Source organism: Saccostrea cucullata, unplaced genomic scaffold (assembly GCF_032062105.1).
Source record: "Saccostrea cucullata isolate Sc308-1 unplaced genomic scaffold, CSIRO_AGI_Scuc_v1 ctg502, whole genome shotgun sequence".
NCBI lineage: Eukaryota > Metazoa > Mollusca > Bivalvia > Ostreida > Ostreidae > Saccostrea > Saccostrea cuccullata.
The window spans coordinates 636,264-661,486 of NW_026937360.1; the positions used below are offsets into that span (position 1 = coordinate 636,264).

Consider the following 25,223-nt stretch of genomic DNA (forward strand, 5'->3'; position numbering starts at 1 on the left):
CCCATAAATCCTGTGTGTGTACATGTAACATATATATTCTTTAATTAGATCGTAGTTAGGAGACACACCAGGAAGGAATTTCAGTGGTGAGAAACGGTTGCTGTTTTTAATCTAAAGGAAATGAATGCCAGCGAACTGATAAAGTTCAGGAGGAAGAGAAATATGTACATGAAGTTATTAAATTAAAAATCATTACTTATAAGTGTGTCCCAAATATAAACTTTTATGTATCTCCTTCTTGAATATCAGATACATTTTGTTGATACAGAAAAACTCAGTAAGGAATGCTCGCGCCGCATGTATGTTTTCCAACGGAAGATATAAAAGTTGGACAAATGTCTCCAGATCTGAGAAATTCTATAAAACGTACTACTCTGGCCAATGCCGATGTGGCCTCAATGTATGATATGAATTAATATAAATATTTGTTGCAAAAAAATCATACTACGTTCTCATTTTAATATGATCACAATTTTATCTATCTTGTGCATGTGGTTTTTAGATTAAAAATAAGGGGCTATTTATAATTTTTGAGAATAGATAGCACTCAATCTATTGTAATAAGCTTTTTGCTAATCTTAACAATTTCGAAGATAAAAAATATCTTTAAAAGGGACACTTCATAAAACCCTTGCATGTCTGGCAAAAAGTAAGAAAAACGCAGTATACAAAGAAAATTCTTATCAAGAACACAAAATACAGACAAGCAAGGCCTTCGTTCACAACGCTCCCCAGCCATATTTGTACATATTTGTCTTGATTCTTCTCTTCTGAAGGGTGCATGGACATAGATTTGAAGTTAATATTTTTTGTATAATATAATGACATATATTTTAATAGCATTTCACACAAAAACATATTAAAAATCTTATTTCATTTTAAAGTTATTAAAACTTAAAATTTTTAGACGGGTTTGATTGAAACATCCTTGCACTTTTACAAATTTTAATTTTATTCTTAATCCTTAGGAAAAGTGGCAATCATGTTGTGTATTAATGAAAAATATTAAAAATTTAATCCAGAAAATTCAGAGTGGAAATGTTCGAAAGGAAAACATACATACAGTATATTTCAGTCAGTGCAGTTGTGGTGAGCAGACTTTAACAATTGAACGCGACCGGTGAATCGTAAACACCAACAATAACATAGCTCGTGCCCTGTTTTAAAAAACTGTGTACGTATCACGGGTGTGATTTGCTAAACTCTGTACACATCACTTAGTGCGAAATGACGATACTTGTGAAGGGGTTTTGCTTTTTAACATTTCTACTCTGAATTTAATTACTTTTCTGGATTAAAGTTTTAATATTTTTCATTTATACACAACAAGAACGTCGCTTTTCCTAAGTATTAAGAATAAAAGTAAAATTTGTGAGTGTGCAAGGATGTGTCAATCAAACCCATTCAAAAATTTAAAGTTTCAATAACTTTTAGATGAAATAAAATTTTGATATTTTTTAATTTTTTTGTTTGAAATGCTATTAAAATATATAAGTCGTGATATTAGAAAGAAAATATTAATTTCAAATCTGTGTCCATGCACCTTTCATGGACATTTTCTTTCCTACTTTGAATCTTCTATTTTTCAAAGATTAATAATTATGTACATAAAAAATTCTCCATTTATCCTTATAAAATTTTAAAAATCCCGACCTATGAAATATTAGATATGATACCAGTGGTATGATTTAAATTGAATGAAATTTTTCATGGGGATAATAGAATATTAATGTATATATTACTGTGACTTTTTGTATACTTTGGTCCTTGAAGAAATTATTTAACTTTATATTTCAAAGGCAAGCTTTGATACCTACTGGACCCTTCCGTTTGCCTAAGGCTTATAAAAATAATGATGTGATAGGTGTAGTATTTGTAATTGAGATTTTGAAACATTTTCCGATATATTCTACTAATCATTGAATTTCTTCAGTGGTTTTCCGTTCAAATTTCAAAATCTGATACGTTTTAATCAACTTATTATGGAAACAGGGAATATAATGAAAGCTTATGTCTATTACTAGTATAATTGATTTTAAAAACAACAAAATATGATGGTACTTAATATCATGTGTTCTCCTAGGTCTGTTATCTTGATGACAATATTTTCATAGAATGTGACTCAGACAGAATGTCCGCAAAACAATTTTAGTAAATATTCCATTCATGATTTGTCGCCCGTGTGGCGCAGTGATTATAATATCTGTTCTAGAGTCGCGAAGTAAAGAATTGATCCTTACGTCGCGGGTTCGAATCTCATTGTAGAACGTGAAGACCGGTCCGTCGGATGAGATCGTATGAAGTCCTGTGTTGCAGTAGGTGCTGGGACGAAAAAGATCCCTCCCTGCTCAGTGGTCCCGAGTGCCGAGTACAGGACAAAAGCAGCTCTCCGCCGGCAGGTCGTGGCTTCTCCATATGAGTGAAAAATTCTCGAGAGGGACGTTTAACATATACAATCAATCAATCAATCCATCCATGTTTTTATTATGGTCTTTGTATGATTTAGCTTTTGTGTTTTTTTCTAAAGCGGTTAAGAATTGGCACTATGTTTTATACATGATTGTAATTTGGCTGATAATAATCTCATCTGTTTTCAGTTGGGTACATTGACAATAGCTGGCTAATTCTCTACGGCTTCAAATAATTGAGTTTAATTTGTACAGAAAATTATATACATCTACTTCTAAAAAGCCTCTAAGAGTTAAGCACTGTCTCCTTCCTAAAGCATAGGTTTGAATGATCAGCTTGAAATAATACACAGCGGGCATGAAAATACACTTTAAAAAGTATATAAAACACATTAACGGGGTATATTTAAAATGTTTTCTGAATACGTATGTTTATTTATATATGTATTTTACACACAACAATATCACAGCCATGACGAATTACACGGTAATGAGAAATTTTTTAATCTATTCTTTAAGTTGGTTGCAGTACACCTTTTCGGTACACAGTGCCATTTTCGTACATCACTGCAGGCCACACAACATAATCCACCACAGTCCCAGATCTGGTATAATGACTAAAGAGCATTTTATCAAATGGTTCCCCAGCGGCTGCATTAAAGTGAAGTACAAGGGGCGGATCTTGTATGTTCATAAGCCAGCACAATTCGGAACAACGATGTACATAGTGTTTTAGTTCGTCACCAAGATTATCTATTCCAAGTTGCTGATCAATTCTCTGCAAATGGACAATATCTTATTAGTAAATAGTCAATTAATTTAAAAGTAATAAAAAGATGAAATTCTCTATTGTAATGCTATAATAACAGGTTTTATAAAATTTTGAAACTTACCTTTTTGACAAACTGATATATTTCCATTGCATTTTCTTTCTGAAATGATTTGATCGCTTTCCGTAAGGATTGTGGTATTGCCTGTAATACAATATATCAATAAGAATGTCTCTTTCATGTAACCTTTTATTACGTATCAAGAATAGGACCTAAAATAATAGACTATCTATAAGCCTGTGGTACTTTGAATGCTTACCCTTCCATTATCATCGGAATCATTCCCACAAAATGATGCGTCTTTTATGAAGTTTCTCCTCTGATCCATGGCCGAGGATTGACATGTCTCAAAGACATTCTTGTAGTAGAAGAAATAAAAGGATAATAATAATTTGAAAATAATAAATGACAAAGAAATGATAAAAAACGACAATGGAATTTCATACACAAAGTTATATATTTGAGAAAAAACATTACTTAAAAAATGTGAAATATAGTTTAAATGGTCTTTGTTTACATTAAGAACCTCTCTACACTGCACACTAAAGAGTTCTGATTCTAATGTGTTTTTCTGAAGTTAGAGTGATCTGCCCTTAGAAATTAATTCTGAAAAATAGAACTTTACAATATATTACTGAATTTGTAATGAATTCAAGTATTCTTAACATTTTAAAGGGCCAATATGAATTAACTGTACGTGTTATTTACGTGTATTTTCTCTATTGAAATAATTAACAGTGATTTCTATTCACTGATACTGTGTGGTCTTTGAACATTTTTCCCGGGGGTAAATGCCACGCACCATACAGCAAAAATTAGATAAATAAGCTCGATATTAACTCCTTTATACAAAATATTTTTCTCAATGTCCCAAAAAAAATTTTTGCACTTGTATAGAGAGGGTCCTTAAACATGAAAACATGGAAATGTTGAATTTTATATAATTTACATGGAAGTAGTGTAATCTTTTCTCCTGTTGAAAATCCGGGGTGCCAATAACTTTACCTTCAAAATATTTCTTAGTTGATCGATTGCCTGTCTTTCAGAAACATTTTGCTTCAATAGTTCCTCCAATGCATTGGTCCACTCGTTGTCGTACAGTTCTCCAAAAGCCTCTGCTAGTTTCATTGGTCTCTTGGTGTCTGACAAATCCTGTATGCTGGGATTGTTGTCATATACTTTAAGACCTGCCACTTGGCTTAACCTATTACAGTGTAACAGTATAGGAATTTGAATGTTATTCGTACAATTATGTAACGTTGTAGAACAATATTTTTTATAAATAAATTAAAAAGATCAAGATCGGGCAATCTTTAGAAAATTGTTCGTTCTACCGTTAAAACTGGTCCGACTCAATTTTTTTTTAACTTTAAGCAAACAATTATTTTTGTATACATTTCAGGAAATAGAATTTAAAATTTTCGCATTGGTACTGAGATTTTCTTAGGAAAAAATGTCTAACCTTTCTCTCGACCAAATGCTTTTCATTATAAGTCGGAAAATGGCAAACGAACATTTTTAAGTTTGCCTTTGAAAAATTTTATGTTAATTAAGTTATGTACAGATATTGATTATATAATTGAGTACCTGGTTAAGAGACCTTCTTTTTGTTGCTCTAATAATGTGACTTTTTCTGTAAGCCTTTTGTCTTCTTTCTTTAGCTGTTCTATTTGTCTATCAAGCTGTTCAAGACGAAACTGGAGCTTTTCATTTTTATTTATTTCGTTGCAGATAGCTTCCTGTTCTACCTTTGATTTATCAATGGCTTTATACTTCTCAATAGAACTAGAAAAATTCATTTAAAGTAAGAAAAATACAAAAATCTGAATAACAAAATACATTTTATTAACTATTCTTAATGTAATAGCAAATTTGTAACACATTTCTGAGTTAAATGTATAAATCCCCCTTGTCTTAAAACTTAGTATGAAAACACAAAACTCCCTAATTAAGTACTAACAATACTTATTTGAAATGCATTTTATTAAGGAAAGATAAATCTGCAAAAAGAAAAAAAAAGAACTAGCGAAGAATTTACCTCCGTAAAGATTCCAGTAAATCAAACACATTTTCAGTTTTCTCTCTTAGATGAGTACTTTGTATAAATCCTATATTGTCATCTTTCACTATACATGGAACGTTAAGTAGTATCACCCACTGTTCACAAGTACTGCGATCGTCTGCCGAGTAGTCTTGTATACGGTCCTGAATCTGAACAAGTTTGTCATGTAAAGTCTCTATCATCATTTCAAAAAACTTCTGTGGATCGCCATCAATAAATACCCTGAAATTCAGAACCAATCTAATTCTGTTGATTTGTTTACTTTTTGTTCAATGTTTCACTTAATATTGATAGAGTACACCCACTTGCTGGTGTAGGACTGCAAATTAGATCTGTTTTTGTCACACTCAGTGATTTTTCTTGAGCCAGCGCCTACAGCATAACAAGGCCGTGACATCAGGAATTAGACTTTACAGCGTGAGTCCACCAATCACTCTATGCACTGTTTTTTGACTAGCGAACTTATTCTTTTGACAGTGTTAGATTTAGCAGAAAAAAAACTGTTTGAAATAGACCTGGGAAATATCAAGGAATATCTCTTACTATATGCTGTCTGGAAAGCCATTCATTTGCTCCTGAGATTATATTCTATAAAGCAAATCGCAGACTTCACTAAATTTAGATCTAACTCACAGATTAAAGTATCCATTTATTTTAATTCAAAAGGATAAAAGTGTTAAATAGCATAATTGTATTTGAAAAAAAAAATACAGAAAGATTTTCCAATAGTTTAGATTAAAATTTAAGATTGAAGATAAAAAAGTATTTTGCTTTTCACATGAATAAAGAAAATGAAAGAAAGACACAACAATGTATGTACATGTGAACATACCAGTCTCCCTCCTCCTCCATTCTGTTGACTAAATTGTTTCCTTTCAGGTAATTAAAAAATCCCTTGTTTCGTTTCTTTAACGGAAGTTATTTTTTTAAATTCCAAACCTACTAAATACACTTGTGCACGTGACATATTATAAAAAGAATACATAATGTCCTAGATATGTGCCAATTTTAACGTCGAGTTGACATAAAGATAAGCGTATTGATATGTTATGTTCATGATTATGCAAATACAAATTTTATCTTCTTGAGTTACATGTAGTAGTTTACTTGTACTATCACTAATCAAGACTAATCAAATCTACATTAATTGACAGTTCCTTTATTAGAACATTAATTGCTAGGATAATACCGACTGTTTTCTTTTTCTTCGTTATCTTTTTCAACTTTCCTCCACATACGTACTTTCAGTTTTTATTCCCTCTCTAGAATGTGGCCAGGGTATATATTTAGTGTTCTTTTGCACTTTTGACATTTTTATTAAACGTTAGAAGCAAAAACATATTGATTGCAGCTATTTAGAAATGCATCAATAATTTATCAGGACCTTTCATTTGATCTTGATCTCACCTTACCTAAGTTAGCTTTTAGTTCAATTTTTCACAAACTAGAAGATTTTTTTCTGCAAATTTGATGAGAGCAACATTTTCTGTTCGTAACTTTTATTAAACAATACGATTAAAACTAAGTAAAACTGCGTCAAATACATTTACATTTCACAATCCATATTAATTTTTACATATAGATCCCCATCTTTAATATTACATATAAAGGTATATATGTATATATACACATGCATTGAGTTATCTTATTTTTTAACAAAGAGTATCTGTTATGCAATCGTAGTGAAGATAAATCTTTGTTGTCAAGAAAATACTTGCAAAATAATGTTTTCTGCTCTTTTGTCTTTGTTTATCATGAAGTTAAGGAAGCTCTAAACAATGCAGACTAAAGAGCTTTACTTATAGGAAATAGAGTACAAAATCCCACGATGAGCCCATGGTATTATTTGTGACACAATGTAGAGTAGAGAGCTGAATAGATGGGCATTACCTGATTGGCTGAAATGAGGTATGTGCATGTATTTTTTTTCATTCCAAAGTAAAAATATTTATGTTTGAAATAAATGAGGAATGTAGGAATATTATAAAAAATACAGAAATACCAGGAAAGATTGTAGGATCGAGGGATGTCTTTTTTGGCAGTGTTATTTAATGCCGATAGCTGTAAGTTGTTATCAACTGCAATTTTGACCTACACTCGCCATGAGTCCCTAAATTTTTTGGTTTTTTTTTTTATAAGCGATTGGATTAAAGTTTCAAACGATGCCAAGGATTTGTCTAAAATTAAATTAGTATAGTACTGAGAGGGCAAATGGTTTGTATAGAGTTCTATGTAAAAATAATTACTACTCTTTTCCCTACATAGGGTAGTTTTATGCAATTTGAGTGATCAGACCCTAGAAAGAAGATTTTTTTAAAACAAAAAATGCTATTTACAGTTATTTAAACGATCTGTTATAGACTGAAACATTTTTAGCATTATATAAGACAAAGAAAAAACAAGAAAAAACAATTGAGTTCATTATTATCATTAATTATCATTAATTTTCCCAATGTAAGTAAACAGCAATAATTTTTGTCAATAGTCTCTGAACATTTTTCCTGCGGAAATAAGCCAGGTAACAGATTTTACAAATGAATGAAAAAGTCTCAATATGCACATATAGTTTTCTCAAAGCCCAAAAAGCAGCTTCTTTTAGTGTTTAGAGTTCTTTAAAGAATACTTCATCTCCTTTTAAATTATGTCCCTGTGGAAACATCAAAATTCGGGGGTGACTAATGTTTTTTTTGAATTTCGTGGCTCAGCGTTATCCACGAGATAACATCCGAAGAAACAATTGCTTAGTTAGCATAATTATTCAATGTAACTTCTCTATATAAGTTACCCTCGAAATTTCCTTCATACAAACAAATTAAATTTTGTTTGTGTACGAACATTGATCCAAATGAAATAAATTTTTCTACAATATTTACCAAATAGTTCTGTTTACTTGATATATATGTAAGTAATAAGGAACATAAATGTAGCAGATCATCACTTTCTTATCCAACGAACATTAACTGATTTTGTATTTATATTGATGAAACAGCCTATCATTCTTATATTTTTATTGAAAATAAAGCATATTATCTTCATTGCATAGTGATATATTTTTAATTACAAATAAAAAAAAATACAAAATTATTGAAATGCCTGATGGTCATAATTTCATCGAATCCAAATTAAATATTTTGTAATATCAAATACAATCAAAAATCACAGAGTATTTCAGTCATATGAAAAAATAGCATATACATTGAATGTTAATTATATAATAATGATCCGTATAATTATGCCTATTAAAACAGTCAGTATGATAAGAAGTAAACATCATTGTCTAATTCAGTACTTTTGGTTGAAGGACTCCTTTCTGAACCAAGGGTCCGTTCTCGTGAAGAAACACAGCTGGCCAGACAATGAAATCTACTCTGTCACCTTGTTTTGTGCAACACAAAGTTTTTACATTTATACTTGATAATATTGTCCTGTCAAAATCTAGCATCATTGGTGGATCTTGGATAGACAGTATATAGCACAACTGTACAAAAATATAATAATTATTTAAATGCAGTTTAAAACTTTGTGGAAAATTTCGTAAATTGGGACATATTTAAAATCTGCTGGAGCTACAAATATAGTTCAAAATCAAGTATATTTTTAAATTCTCAAAATGTGATTGAAGAGGATTAAAAAATTTATATAATAATAATACCTTGTATTCTAATATAAACGTCAATGTGAGCAAAAGCGACTAATGCCGTCATCATTTTGGTTGAAGATCAATTACTTTGGAAATTACTTTGTCTCCTTGTTTTGTGTACATTCTTCCGGTGACATCTTAAGGTAAACAAAGTTTTAAAAAAAATAAAATACATGTATCACGATCTACTTGACAGCTTTAATATTGTTTTATTCATTTAAAGGTGCATAGGTTTAATATTTTTCATAAATGCACAACAAGATTGCCGCTTTTTCCTAAGTATTAAGAATAAAATTAAAATTTGTGAAAATGCAAGGATGTGTCAATCAAACCCATCCAAAAATCTTAAGTTTCAATAACTCTTAGATGAGAAAAGATTTTTAATTTATTTTCACGTGAAATGCTATTACAATATATAAGTCGTGATATTATAAAGAAAATATCATCAACTTCAAATCTGCGTCTATGCATCTTTAATTGATATTTAATTTTTGTCATTGAAAAGAAGTTTATTGTTTTCAAATTCTAAAAACAAAATGCTTATTTTTTTCCAGACATAGATAATTATTTCACAAATATTTCCAAAAACAAATTGCTCAGTTTTTAATCTCAACCTCTAATTGCACTTTGGATTTAGATGGTTTTGCAATGGCTTCTATCAGGTTCTCTCTCTGATCTCTAGCATATCTAAGGCAGCTGTTGTAAATTTCCTGCAAGAAACGAAATAGTTTATGAAATATGAATAATGTTTATTTCTTTTTCATTCAAATGAAGTGTATATAATTTTAGCATCAATAAAAATTACCTTTAATACTTCAAGAAGCATTTGAATAATTTTTTCTTCTTCAAAGTTTTCCCCTTCTAAAACTTCAAACACTTCTGTCCATTCGTTGTCGTACAGTTCGCTGAACTTTTCTGCCAGTTTGTTTGGGCGATTTTCATCTGATAAATCAGCTATACCAGGGTTATTTAACCGGAGCTTATCACCAGCCACTGCACTAAGTCTAAGGAAAAATCAAAAATGAAAAAGGCTCATTTTTAAATGAAATAGTAAAAATTTTATAGCAAAAAAAAATTATCAACAGAAAGGATATACTGTAGAAGTATTTTTTTCCGCGTGGTATTAATTTACGCTATGTACACGGTCTCACAAATTTTCCGCGGAAATTTGTCCAAGCGTACTTAATATAAATGTAAGGCATGTAGTGACAATCTAGAAAATCCGCGTAATTTTCTACCCGCGGATTAAACAGAAATTGAGATTCTGCGGAATTATGACCCCGTGGAAAAAAGTACGTCTACAGTATACTAAACCCATATGCAGTAGCTGATAATCATTGAGGTACTTGTGTTTATAAACATTATAAATCATGGTATTATACCAAGCTATCTTTACATGTTACAAGATCCATCAAAATCACGCCTTTGACAATTTGCAAACAAAATTTTGAAAAAAAAACTATTTTTAAAATAGTTAATTATGAGACATATTTGCGGATTAAGGAGTTGATTCCTACTTCGCGGGTTCTAAATGTGCCGACGAATAGTAATTGTTGTCTTTATTTTTAAATATTATCTCTTTTTAATTTTTATGCCCCGTTATCGAAAATTCAGGGGTATATAATTCTGCCTTGTCCGTCTAGCTATCTGTTTATCTGTCTGTATAGTCCGTTTAAAAACATTTATCTTGCGCATAACGTTTGAGTGGGTGGAGCTAGGCTTTCCTATTTCACAGGTGTATCCTTTCTTTCGGTATTCAAAAATTTTGACCCTGACCTTCTTATAGTTTGACCCAATTTTCAAACACAATTACCAAACTCTATCTTTCGCCATCACTGGTACTAAGTGCCGAATACAGGTATAAATTTGCAGCTTTAAATAGGCAAATGATGGTGTCTCCATATAAGTGATAAATTCTCAAGAAGGAGCTAACCAACAAACAAGCTTTGTTGCTTATTTCTTGTATTAATATAATAAATGTAGAGTACTTATTATTAAGTTACTTTTTTAAAATAAAAAATAAGTAATTTTTCTGTAATGCAGTAAAAAAAATCAATTTCTTATATATTTTTTTAAATTAGAGAATGCAACGATGCCAAGAAATTTGACGAAATCCTGAACAGTAGGGCTAATTGACTTGATAATTACATAATTTCGTCCATTTTAAGGAAAAGTTTAGAATGACTTCTTGGTCCTTGCTTAGTCTATGTAAATTAAAAAAAAATCTTTTTTAAAAAGTTTGAACCTTGTAAGTGCTTTCTCCTTTTCACTTTTTTCTTCTTCAACTCTGAAATAAAAGGACAAATTGAATATACATTTGATTGTATAAGAAGTAAGTCAGTAATAATTAAACTGACAAATATTTAACTCATTGCTTATATTTCTTGTGCACATTTTTCATTTGATTACAACAACAATGACCAACATCTAGATGTTAAGAACAAGTTAAGAAGATTCATTAGGTCATTTCTTATTGTTACAAACGTACCTCACTTAAGTAAAACACACTTCAATTAAATTTGTAAAATCAGTGGACGCTTCAAAATATATACTTGACCAGTTTTATTTTATTTTATAAAAAAAAAACGTACTTTTTCAATGCATTCTCTTTTTCGTATCTTTCTTCTTGAAGTCTGAAATGTACGTAAAGGACATATTATTAGAAAAACTATAATAATGAGAGATTCATTTATTCCCCCTGTGTCATGTAAATATCATTTTTACAAGGAAAATACAGATCATGACTTTGTTTCATATACAAATTTTGCAGTGTTTATTTTAAATATTAATCTTCAATCGTTCGCTATATTTTATGGTTTTAATGATATTGAGAGAAGTTTTATGATTCTTTAATGACAAAAGATCGACGAGATAAAGTGGTCTCAGTATAAACTATGTTAGCTTTGGATTGAAAGTGTAATCATGTGACAAGCGTTTAAATCACAAACTGAGTAAAAATAAATAAGACTGCAAAAAACTATCAAATATAACAGCAGCCTACTTTGAAGCCTGAGGCGATATGTTTTTAATTACTCTTTGGTCCTCATTAGCTGCTTACAAATTGTCAATGTAAAAGTTGCCCAATTATAAGCACTGATTATGGACAGAGACAGCATGAATTGTACAATTTCAACGTGATCTGCGACCAAGGCAAGACTAAGGGCTCAGGATTGTCATATTAAAGCTATAAAATGCTAACAGTTTACGAGTTTGTTTGTTTCATGTACGATATAAGAAAGGTGAAATTTTAAAATAAAAGAACTCTGGTAAGAATTAGTGTAAAAATGCATAATATCTACCTAGTTTCCAGTCTTTTGATTTCGATCTGGCTTTCATACAGTCTATAATAAAGAAACATCGTATAAAATATTATCAAAAATACACATCATTTATGAACACTGTATACTGGGTACCGGTATTATGTTGAAGCAGAAATAAACCCTACTGGTATTCCTTGTTTTCTTTAGAATATCATTTTATAAGATCTTGTATATGAATAGGTGCCTCCAAAATGTGGACATTTCAGTTTAAACTTGATTAGGAATGAAATGTCTTGGAATTAAGTCAATTTGTGTTACAAAGAAAGACGTGTTTCAATGCCATCAGACATGCATGCATGCTTCGATTAGAACAACTCATTTAACACGGTTATAAAATATTTTTTATATCAAACTTGTTTATGGTGTACCACTAAAAAGCTGCCTAGCAAGTTTAAAAGCAAGATGACAATCTTGTTTGGAATATTAATATATTGCAGTAAGAACCCGATCGTGAACCCAATTATAAAAACTGCCATAATTCAAAAATTATGAAAGCGAAAGCAAATGCAAACCTGGTCTGTTTTAGAAAAAAAGTGCGAAAAACCAAGTGGACAGACTGACAGAAAGAAGGACAGTCAGACGGACAGTAAGACGAACTGACAGACTCAGAGGACACCTATAGTCCCCTCCGGCTCCACCGGTAGGGGACAAACAATTCGTTTTCCTGTAACCCCCTCCCCCTTTCATCATTCATTATATACAGTTTGTTTTTAATTTTAAATATAACATACTTGATAAATATTAATTTCTTTTTACGATAGTCAGGTTAAAAAGCATATATTAGAACAACTTGGTTAATGAATGGTACAGTTTTATCACATGAAAGTTTTTTTTATCAAGTTCTATTTCTTTATGGATGTACATGTAGACCTTATATATATATATATATATATATATATATATATATATATATATATATATATATATATATATATATATATAGATTACAAAATTATATGCCTAACATGATTTTTTTTAAATTTTCATATGCTAGCAATAAGTTTTTTTGTGTGTGGTAGATAGAATTTATTGCAAAGAAAAATATATATACTTCGAATTTGATAAGTTTTTCTCTCTTCTTTCATCTTCAAGGACTCTTCTTACTTCTTTTAAATCCTCTTCTCTCTCATGAAGTCTTACATGCAAATTTGTACATGTATGTATTATTAATAAAACTTAACTTTTACAGATGCATTTTAAAGGGGCATAGACACAGTTTCAACTGAATTTTCTTTAAACCAATTTTAATGTTTGCGATTCCTTACTAAGGTAATTCTAATGATCAGCAAAGATATGAACATCATTAATTTTGTTGATTTATAAACTAAAGGAGATACAGAACTTAATACCCTTCCTAATGTAAACAAGGCTTGTTCCCTGTTTTTGTTTACATATATAAAATATCATATGAACAACAAAATGCAATTCAGCAAATCATAAGAAACTGTCTAATCGCATTTATAATTAACTTCTTTATTGAAAACATCTGCATTGAATGTACATATATTAGTATATTTAACCTATGTAAACAAAAACATGGCACAGGCCTTGTTTACATAACAAAGGTTTGTCACTCTAAAACTGTCTTGTATCTCGAAAATTGAAATTCAAATTTTTGATGTTTATGAGAAATAACTTAGTTGAGTAAGTTAAAACATAAACATAAAAAATGGATTTTTTTATTAGCTGAAAATGTGTCTATGCCCCTTTAATGCATGCCTTTTAAGTTTTATATAAAAAAAAGTATGTGTAAGTATGGATAGATAATTACTTAGCTTCCTTCGTTTTGACATCAGTCTGGCTATCAGACAATCTGTAAATAGATTTCATTTTTCTGTACATGTGTTTTTCATGTGCGAGAATACAAGAATGCTAAAAATAAAGACTTTATAAGTACTGACTTAGTTTGTTTAGTCTTCGGAAATGCATGATGAATATTACATGATACTTAAATCGATGATGTCATTCCATTTCTAGAGGAGCCACATTAGCCAAAGGGTCCAAGACCTGATGAAATATAATTGCCCCGAGGGTCTATTTGACTAATAATTTATATTTTTATAGTACATTTAATACAATTAATATGCGAAGTCATATGTTTTTCTTTTGTATTTCAAAGTCATTAGGTAATAAGGCATTTTGTAGGTAATAAGTACACCATTACTTCATGTAATCTTTAGTAATTCCCATGGATACTTATTGCGCCCTGTTACTACCAGATCTTTTTTTTATGTAAAGCAGAAATTATTTAAAAGCGTCAACAACAAAACAGGCAAAGTTTCTACATGTAGTTGTGACCTAGAAATTTTGATATATCAACGAATTTTAAAATATAAATCTTTTTTTTTCATTCCTCTTTACTTTGTCAGTAGGAGTAAGGAGCTAACAACGATCATTTTGATAAAACCGATGGCATCGACTTTTTTTATTGTCAATTTCCTTTATTTCACAGTAACAGAGTAAAATCGTTGTCTTACTATGATCAATGAAAACACGACAGAAAGAATACATCATATATATTTTAAGTAATGTACACAAAAAAAGTATTAATTGCAATAAACAATCCTTGCATGTTTACCTGACATGTAGGCTTACGCATTCTTCTTTTAGCTTCTCTACTTCTACTTCATACTGGAACCTCTGTTGACTAAAAATGATAATGTAACTTTTACACACTTTTTATTCATTGCATTATTAATAATTATTTTGTTTTGCTTAATATATTAGTAGGGATTGTAATATCAAACTAGAAATGATACATGATTGACAAACTGTCATTCACCATTGAAGATAAGATTTTGTTTCATCTTCTATAACATTAAAACATCATCTGCATGTAAGTTTACCTTGTTTTCATCTTTACATTCTTTTCTATTTCTTATGATATAAAACTTCACGCATTTATGAAATATAATGATTACATATAATTATCTTAATGTTGCATTGGTTTTATCACAGAAAAAGGATCCTGCAGTAATGATAACAAAACAAATTTTAAAATGAAGTACATGTAGCAGCAAGGTATTGAAAAGTTTGAATTTTTATCAACTGAATTTGTTATATAAATTTTACATTTGCAAAACTTCGACATTTAGCAATTTGTTAATCATGCTCTATATTTCTACAAGGGAAGGTAAATTTCACAAAATGTCATACGTTTGATGAATTGGGCACTGGAATGATGTTTCGTAAGAAGACACCTTGTTACGCTTTCTGAAAAATCAGCTCAAACAGTATTATAATCAAATTAATACCAAACGATGAAGAATACCTTTCTATGGATTCCTCATGAGGTCTATTTAATAAACGTGGAAGATGAAATCCAATCGGCTTTATGCAACATCCGTACAGAAATATACATAGTCCTGTACAGATGCTTTTGCAAAAGATGCATCCAAAGGTCGCACAGATCGCGTCGAAAAGACATTGTTTGAACCTGAATGGACATCTGCGAAAATTAAATAATGGAATTCAATACTGTTGTTTTACATTGTTTTGTTTTGAAATAAAAATGAAATGATAATTCACTTAGAGGACTGAATATATCAGGAAAATGACATTGACCGAAGTACGGACCTGCATTTTACTGAATTTATTTTAGGATCTTAAACTGTCGAACTCAACTCATTTTAGTTTATTGTTACTAGGATTTTTAGTACATGAACTATATACATTTATGCATCTATTTAAGCATTTAATTCATATTTTTGGATGTCTTCCAGTCCTACAACACACCTGGCCGTGCCGACAAATTATCATACCGCGCTAACGCGCGGTATTCAATTTGTCGGCACGGCCAGGTGTGTTATAGGACCGAAGACATCCAAAAATATGAATTCAATGCTTATATTTACATTCCCTAATTTTCCTTCTTTATAATTGCTTATTTCGTTAGTCTTAAATGTGAATTTAGGGCCCTTCAAAACTGTCGTGGTTAATAGATGTAAGAGCTGTTTGTGACGTCAATGACGTTAGATGACGTTGCAAAGTTAAATGACTCAAATAAACATTGCGAGGAAAAAAGTGACAAATTAAATCTTAACACACATTACATTAATTTTTATGTTATTTTCAGGGTTAAAGTTTTTCATTAAATTGAAATAAAACATTTTTCATTTTAGTGTTCTTAGAGTATTGAAAATGCATATAGTTCCTACTGTGTATTCTAACGCGCGGTGACAAGGTTTCGCGTGTGTTATAGAAATTTGAACGTCGTGGATTTCTAATGGATTTCATAAGGAAAATTAAACTGAATGTAAATATTCAAAAATGATTTGAAGTAGGACATTACTTTGTTATTTTGGAAAAGTTTATCATACTATGTTACTTTTCTAAAATCACTGGAAAAACATCGCTGGTTATATAAAAGGCCTGTAATTATACATAATTACTCAGTAAATTGTTTCAATTACATGTACTTTTAAGGTCAGACTCTTAGAAATGAATATATCCTAATATCTTGTCATACAAATTCGACAAAACTTTTCTAAACTTGTGACATGATATTAAGTCTCTTCCAAAGAAAAAAAATGTTTGTATCATCTGTACTTAAGAGTCATCTGAGTATAATACAACAATTAAATGGACCCAAAGAGTATAAAATTTTGATATATTAACAAAAAAACTCCTCCTTTTACAAAATTACTTAATCCCGGGTCAATGAAATTCAAGTGTTTGGTAGAGACACCCACCCTTACCATGACTATGAACTTAGTTCCTTGGCTCAATTTTCAGGGGCGGAGGAGATGATTTTCGACGAATTAATGCATTTTTACTAAACTATCATTAGAGGTTTACCTTCGGTGTCTTTGACCCAGGGGCACGGAAATTCAAAATTTTGTTCTCATTATAGCTAAGTGTTTAGTTAGTGAGTCTAATATCCAGGAACAGAGATGAATATTTTCAAAAAATTAAAGCATTTTCACTATTTATCTCATGTTTATCCTATAATAATAATAATAATATACCTATGGAAAATCAGTATAGGTCGATATGTGGTAATAAGGACTCATGACAATTGATATTGACCGAAGAAACAGAAAGTGATAGTGACCGAGCCTGCGAGGTCGCTATCATTTTCTGTGTCTGAGGTCAATATCAATTGCCATGAGTCCTTATAACCACATATTGACCGTTCACTGAAGTCCATAATAGTTAAATTATATAATCACTCAATTTGAATGCACAGACATAGTCCTTACTGAACGGACTTGGCTGTCATTACGTCATAATGGTTAAACTCACGCTTCTTATATCATGACGTCACGTACTACGTAACTTTGGTGCAACCGAACGGCGTGTCGTGCGATCCGCCGACGTGCTTTCGCGTCGACATAACAGAAGGAGGAATATCACTTGACGTTCTTTCAGCCAATGAAAATTACGAAACAATCTTCTTATATAATATTTTTGATATCATACAGTTTAATGCAGTTGTGACGTCAAATATTTTTTGCGTTGGTGTAATAAAGTAACATAAAGTGGAGTCCTACAAAACAGTACATGAATTAAAAAATAAATAACAAGTTTATAAACTTCAATGGGAATTGAAGTGGGTCGGTCACGTGATCAAATCCTGTGAAGGCCGAAGGTCTTCTCAGAAGATTTGATCACGTATCGACCCACTTCAATTCCCATTGAAGTTTATTAACTTAAATTGTTATTTATTACTTATATATACATTTGAGACAGACAATTGAATAATTTCGAATATTATTAGTTATTCAGGTTCAATCAAGGGTGTACGGGGATTTACCCCGGGTTTTATTCCATACACCCTGGATAACGAATTTATTTCCTTTGTACCTATAAAAATGCTTTGTAAACATAAGAGTGTGTCTCAATCTATCGATTAGATATCGTGACGTCATGTTATTTGGTTTTTATCATAGAGAATGTATGCATTGTGACGTCACGTTTTATTTACACCCGGCTCAAGTCGGGTGCACGGATATTTACACCCGACTTTGTAACCAATCAAAGCTCGTGTTACAAGCTAGATAGGAAATAATAATTATTGCACTAACCGTACGTCGTAGATTTTGAAAAATGACGCAAGGTGTAAATCGGCTTGAATGGCGGTTACGCTTCGAATTCATCAGGCGAAGGATTCTATTTCGAAGGGAATATTTTGTGAAAGGCTACTTGTGATCAGTACTAGTGAAAAGAATGTTGTCATGGAATATTTTTATTTGTGAAAATTGATAATCAATGCTGAAAAGACAAAAGAAACACGTCCGAAGATCGCTGATAAAAAGTTGGAGGAATTTCGGTCGCTGGAACGTGAGGGATGGATCCGATGGATGGAAAAAAAACTTGACCGAGCCAGTTAGTTTGCAATCAAGCGTTACATTTGATCAAAAACATTCAACCTACGATTTCAATAACTAAATGTATAATTATGATGTAAACACGGAGACACTGGCGACAACTTACATTGAACTACGACAACGCCGAGATGTTTATCAGCTGTTCGTGGCGTTATTGTGATGCTTTGATATTTTTCAACAGATTTACACATTTATCGTGAGTAGAATTTAATGAAAAAATATAGTTTATCATGAAGATTTAATTTAAGGTCTACCCCCAAAAATAAGGATAAACGTTAAAGACTGTGCAGCTGACAAATGTGACATAAAAATTGTAAACAAACTTACAAAGGCTAGATCTAGTTCTATCGGTATATATTCTCTATGTACACAGGTTATATCGATAACCTAAAACTGTATGAAATACTTGTTTACATTGTATATAAAATAATTATTATTTTACTTGCTTATTTTGTTCATTTTGTTACATAGAGGAAGTCATTTCATATTGATGTATCGGTAGATATTATTGCGCCGTGTGATTAGGTCACGTATTGACCCCTGACCTCTGACAAACTTCATACAGAATTGAAGATATTTGTTCTCTGTATGTTCATATAATGAAAAGATACCACAAATGTATATATTAAACATTGGTTTTGAAGTATTGAACATGTGATAAAAAAGAACTTCCCATGGTTTTTTGTTGGACATGATTTTTATCAACCTCGTTGTGTGTTTTTATTTAAAAAAAACAACAACACACAACTCGTTGGATAAAAATCATATCTAAATACAAATCATGGGAGATCCTAAATATAATCAATAAAGCCCCGCACTAACACCAGCTCCTTGAGCCATGAAATTTGATAACTATGTTTTTGGTTAGTTTGTTTTCTATCCGGGAGAAGATAAAATTTTCAAAGAATTAATGCTCTTTCACCATACAATTTATAAGCCGTGATCTAACGCCAGAGACCTTGACTATGTCGCCTTAAATTTCACTGCTTTGGCATAGGGCTCAATGCTTATTACGATCATGCTAAACAGTTTGACTGCCTATTTCCAGGTGAAAAGAAGACGACTTTCATCGAATGGATTAAGGTATTCAATCCCTAATGGGATCAAACTCAGTGAAATTGAATTCATAACAGATATCTAGGATTGAATGCTCAGTTTATTTATACATACATGTACTTCCCATTTGTTGATATTAGTATGTATAGTGGGATATGTCCTAATTTATGACCTTGAGTTTTGGTAAGAGTTATGTCCCCTTTTTCTTTTTAATAATGAAAAGAATTAATTAAAAAAAATTTAGCCGGTAAAAAAATTGTTTTCAATTAATTGTCATTCTATTTTTAATAATTCAATGCATCTTTCCACCGCAGGGTTTATGGATATTCAAATTATTTTAATTTTTATTTTGAAAAAATGCTTTTCCCCATAGACTTCAATGCAATCTTTGTTAATTAACTACTGCTTAATTAATGACATTTATAAAACTTTCTCGCGGGCAATCCTTTTCCACTATAAAATCCTTTAATATAATATCAGTGTATTATGTACTTGAAGTACATTTAAGGGTAGAGAATTAGGTCCTATTAGGGATGGAAATCATTAAATGTGATGGCCAAAGGGGTACAGTGACCAGGAAATTTACAGTTTTAGACATTTGCTTGACTACAACATTATTATTATTATTAATATTATTATTATTATTATTATCATTATTATTATTATTATTGGGTATAAGAAATCAAAAAATATTCAAATGTTATCGTACGACGCACGTCGGTAGTCGAATGGGGACAGACAAAAACGGATAGCAATAGATCACCTGATCATGAGGTAAAGTAGGCCACCATGAACTTTTCAAACTAACAAACAAATTCGAAGAACTGTGGTCGCTTTTAGTGTCATTGTGGGTGAGATATCACTTTTTATGGCATATTGTGTCAAATATAAATGTCTTTTTTATGTGTCAATAAGAAGTTATCACGCGAGTTGTTTTTTTTTGTTGTTGAAAATTTTGTCAATTGTGAAGGTCAGGGGGTCAAAAATCTTAGCATGCTCAGAAATGGCTTGTCACAGGATAGGCACATTTCAAATATGAAAGCCCTATCTCTTCTCAATCAAAAGTTATAAGGAAAAATTAACAGTTTTAAAAGTAGGTCAAGCTTCAAGGACAAGGTAACAAAATTAAAAATCGAAGTGTATTTAGAAAGGTCTTGTCAATAGTAATACACATTGTAATAAGACAGCCATATGTTTCTACAAAGATATGAGCAAGGTTAAAGTTTTTGAAAAGTGGGTCAAACTGCAAGGTCACAAGTTCAAAAATTATAATGTATTTAGAAAGATCTTGTCACAGATAAAACACACGTTTAATATGAAAGTCCCATCCCCTCCCATTCGAAAGTTATGCCCCCATAATCGAAGAATTGAGGGTATACAGTTTTTGCCCTGTCCGTCTGTCCAGCCGTCTGTTTGTCCACAAAATCTTGAACCTTCACCATAACATTTGAGTGGGTGGGGCTATGACTTTCATTCTTCAAAGGTTTAATCCTTTTTTACAAAACCTTTTTTTCGGGTACCACTAAATTTGATCACGTAACCTTGTCTTGACCTTGGAGTTTGACCCAAATTTTACCGAAAAATTCCGAACTTTAACCTTGGCAATAACTTTTGAATTTTTGGTGTAAGGACTTTCATACATCACATTTGTATCTAATGTGACAAGTCCTTTCAACGGCTATAAAACTATTAATCAAAACCTTTGACCTTAATTTTAGAGTTTGACTCTCTTTTCAAAAACTTTAACATTTATTTAACAAAATTTTTAAACGGTTAGTACAGGGGCTTTCATATTTCACAGATATATTTCTTGTGACAAGACCTTCCTTTGAAAACCACCAATTATGGTCTTTTTGACCTTGACATTAAAGTTTGACTTGCATTTGAGAAATTCCAACCCTCACCATAAGGGGGCATATGTGATTCACAAACACGTCTCTTTTATAGCTTTTAGAAGGTCTCGAATATGTATAACTCTATATTGAGAAGATTTCATCTTAAAATGCATGCCATTGGAACATAATTCTCCTGAGAAAAATACCATGTTACTTCATTTGTCTTCTTAAATAGTCAAAAAGTCTACATGTATTTAAAAGGGGGACTATACATGTAATGTTATAAAATTAGTAAGTATATTTATAAAATATCGCTGTTCGTTTAAAAAATGTCCTTCGGGGATAAAAAAAAAAAAAACAGTAACATGCAATTATTATAAAGAGCCTTTGTAAAATTAATTTAAAATTCAAACATATATCTAATTGATATCATAAAGCATAACATGCGTTAATTAAAGGAGTTTTATTTTACATTTAGTATTTACCTTAACCTTTGAAATTGCAGATGAATATGTATACACTTTAGTTTCCTTCAAGGTTGAAGCTACCGTCTACAGCAATATGTAAATCTTATTAAAGATTTCTTCAACATCACCATTCGACGAAATGTATTGACTCAAAAATCACTTAGTAAGTTAAAGTATCGTACCTTTTTATAATTATATTTTGCACTTATATAAAATACCCGTGCTGTGTTTAGTCTCTTTTTAATTATATTTTGTATATGTTTATTTGAGGTATTAGTCATTCATGTCAACAAATACAGAAATTGAAATATTTTTTAAAGAGTTGTATTATAAACCTTTTCCTTTTCATGCATAAAAAGTCAAAAGACAGAAAGCAGTTTTTTTTAAAGTAAATGCATGCATAATATATATATACATGATATAATATAACATACCTGGAATCTTTATCGATCTTGCCATAAAACGGTATTTTTCGACATATCCATCTTCTTAATTCCCCACATTTGGTTGATATTTTTGAAATAACTACACAAAAAAAGCACATTGACTTGGTTGACCCTTCCGAGTTATCTATCAATGGTTCCACATCGTGCAAGTCCACTGCAATGTATTTACCCTTATGATGCTCTCGTTCAGACCTGTCAAATAATACATAAAATATCTATTCTTTTTTTACAAATATATTTATTATATATTATTCAAAAGAAATTTATAAGGAAAACCACATTCGCATTATTAGCGCTGAGATGCGCTTTGGAGTTGCATTTAAGCAAACGATGAAAATTTAAAGCAAAAGAAGAGCGTGCTCTCTCTCTCTCTCTCTCTCTCTCTCTCGGGAAAATTGAGAATTGTTATCCCTGTTGCTTTCCATTGTGAAAACAGGGGACAAATCATGTACATATAACAAAATATTTATTAATCAGTTTCTCGACATATGCACTTTACCAAGCCCTCCAACTACATATATATAAAGTGTTGCCTTCAGCCTGAGTCAAACAGTTAATGATAACTGAATGATATATTTACATAATCAGTATTGGTACACTTATTTTGTGATATTGATTTCTACTTATCGAGGATACATCCTTAGGTACATACCCGGTAAATGGCAAGGACATTGTGGGAAAAAAGAGAAAACAAAATATATCATGTGTATATCAGCTACACGCAATATCATATTTTAATATGATAGGTTTAGTAGACTGTATAAAATGACAAGCATAAGCCATAAACAGTAATTTGTTTGAAATAGGTAACATTAAACGATCAAGGCCTTCGTTCTATTTTTATCTTTTCCGTGAAATAACTACTTAACCTATATAGCTAGATTTGCATCTTTAAAAGGATAGTAATTTAATTTAAGAAGTTTTCTTATGAATGAATTATAATATATATGAATGCAGTAGAAACACGAACAAAAACTGTAACTTACATTTCAAAGAAATGTCATCGTCAGCATTATATCTTGTATTTTTTTTACCAGAAAGATTACAAGATTACCTAGATTTAATACACCAGGATATACCAAAATCTAAACAACTACTTTCGTTTTGACTATACTAAAGGGCGATTACTACGGAAGCCCAATAGTGCAAAAAAGAAATTTTCTTTATTTAGTTATTTCGTTTTCTTTATTTAATAATTTCGTTTTTCTTATTTAATTTGTTTTTTTTTTCTTTATTTATTTTTGATTTGCACTATTTGGCTTCTGCAGATTATTCTTAGAATGGAATGGCATGGACGAAGTATTTTGGCAGATCCTGATTGATTGGCTATTATAGTTGGCTCATATTTTCTTAAACTGCTACGCCATTCAATCATTTCTCATTTTTTTGTAGTGTATAGTTAAAAAACATCTCTAATTATACCCCCGCTTGAAAAGCGGGAGGGTATATAGTAATCGGGATGTCTGTCCGTCCGTCTGTTACGCTTTGGGGTACCCATCTCTCACAATACAGAATGAATTTAATGAGACTTTCACAGAATCTTTATTACATATTTCCATTGTGCACCTCCTATTTTACTTTTTGATCCCCGACATATTTGGGTTTCCCATAGCAAAACATGGACACTGCCATTTTATTGATATGATATGAGCTCATTGCTCACAGTACCTCTAGTTAAACTTTATGTTTACTACTATGTATATGTATAAAGACATATACATTGTAATAAAAATATAAAATGAGCAAATTTGATCATGAAAAATCATCGTTTTAAAGATTTAATGTCACATTCTGCAACGTGTACAGATAGAATATAAGCATGGATCAATTTTTTTGAAATTTCTTTCTGAAGCATGAATGTGTATGTTTTATTAATGTTCTATTTATGTTCTGTTTATATTTTTTCCATTCGATGATTAAATATATCGATGTCGTTTTATAATTACAGCTAAGATTTTATTGCTATCCTGATTTCAAATACAGGTATTCCTTTTAACTGGAATTAATAGACAACTCAGAGCTCAGACATATTTTTTTTACATTTGATTTTTTTTTTTGATAAAAGACATTAAAGGAAAACTATTTTCTGCGATTCAGAACTCGTCGCGAACAAAGCGGAAATTGGATACACGGGGGGGGGGGGGGGGACCTGATTCACGGTATGTGTTGCAAAGCAACATTCTCACCTGCATATGGATTCTTAGTGCCCAACATGATTTGATACAAGAGAGCATGTTAACCCTTCGAACAATTTCCAACAGGAAACAAACTAAACTATAGTCCAACTAGAGGCACTGTGAGCAATGAGCTCACTAAATGATACCCCCTGCCTCCCATATGAATATAATGGCAGTGTCCATGTTTTGCTGTGGGAAACCCAAAATATGTGTCCGATCAAAAAATAAATGTACAATGGCAATATGTTATAAAGATTCTGTGAAAGTTTCATCAAATTTCATTCAGTGGTATGAGAGGAGTTGCAGATAAGAGATGGGTACCCAAAGCGTAACAGACGTACGGACGGACAGCTAGACGGGCGGACGGACGAACATCCCGATTACTTTATACCCTCCTTCTTTTCAAGCGGGCTTATAAGAATAAGATCGAAGCAATTTGTATGGAAAACATCAGTCATCATTTAACAAGTACCTAATGATAAATTTTATTTTAAAACAAGGTTTTATATTGACGATAGAATTTGCATACATAAATCTTAAAACGAGACGCAGTGGTATCATCAACTTACTATACCCCCCGCTTAAAAAGCGGGAGGGTATAGTAATCGGTATGTCAGTCTGTCTAACTGTACGTACGTCTGTCCGTCCGTCTG

The 25,223-nt window shown here is 31.1% G+C and overlaps 2 protein-coding genes across 5 annotated transcripts; both read right to left on the reverse strand.

The window, feature by feature from the left end:
• Positions 1-2,325: 2,325 nt before the first annotated feature.
• LOC134248061 (uncharacterized) lies at positions 2,326-6,167 on the reverse strand. Of its 2 annotated transcripts, XM_062730488.1 has the most exons (7): positions 6,133-6,167; positions 5,277-5,522; positions 4,826-5,023; positions 4,244-4,442; positions 3,498-3,596; positions 3,302-3,382; positions 2,327-3,186 (listed from the first exon to the last, which is right to left on the reverse strand). In XM_062730488.1, the coding sequence occupies exons 1-7, from the start codon at positions 6,150-6,152 to the stop codon at positions 2,923-2,925; spliced, it is 1,107 nt and encodes a 368-aa protein (XP_062586472.1). In that variant the 5' UTR covers positions 6,153-6,167; the 3' UTR covers positions 2,327-2,922. The 2 variants fall into 2 exon arrangements, with proteins under 2 accessions (XP_062586473.1, XP_062586472.1); XM_062730489.1 differs by lacking the exon at positions 4,826-5,023 and having other exon boundaries at positions 2,326-3,186.
• Positions 6,168-9,507: 3,340 nt separating this feature from the next.
• LOC134248027 (uncharacterized) lies at positions 9,508-23,502 on the reverse strand. Of its 3 annotated transcripts, none has more exons than XM_062730441.1 (11): positions 23,380-23,502; positions 22,382-22,585; positions 15,417-15,473; positions 14,839-14,907; positions 14,032-14,073; positions 13,312-13,395; positions 12,240-12,281; positions 11,532-11,573; positions 11,186-11,227; positions 9,746-9,944; positions 9,508-9,650 (listed from the first exon to the last, which is right to left on the reverse strand). In XM_062730441.1, coding segments are annotated over exons 1-11 (897 nt in total). In that variant the 5' UTR covers positions 23,382-23,502; the 3' UTR covers positions 9,508-9,536. The 3 variants fall into 3 exon arrangements, with proteins under 3 accessions (XP_062586425.1, XP_062586424.1, XP_062586426.1); XM_062730440.1 differs by lacking the exon at positions 15,417-15,473 and adding an exon at positions 15,532-15,708; XM_062730442.1 differs by lacking the exon at positions 15,417-15,473.
• Positions 23,503-25,223: the final 1,721 nt, after the last annotated feature.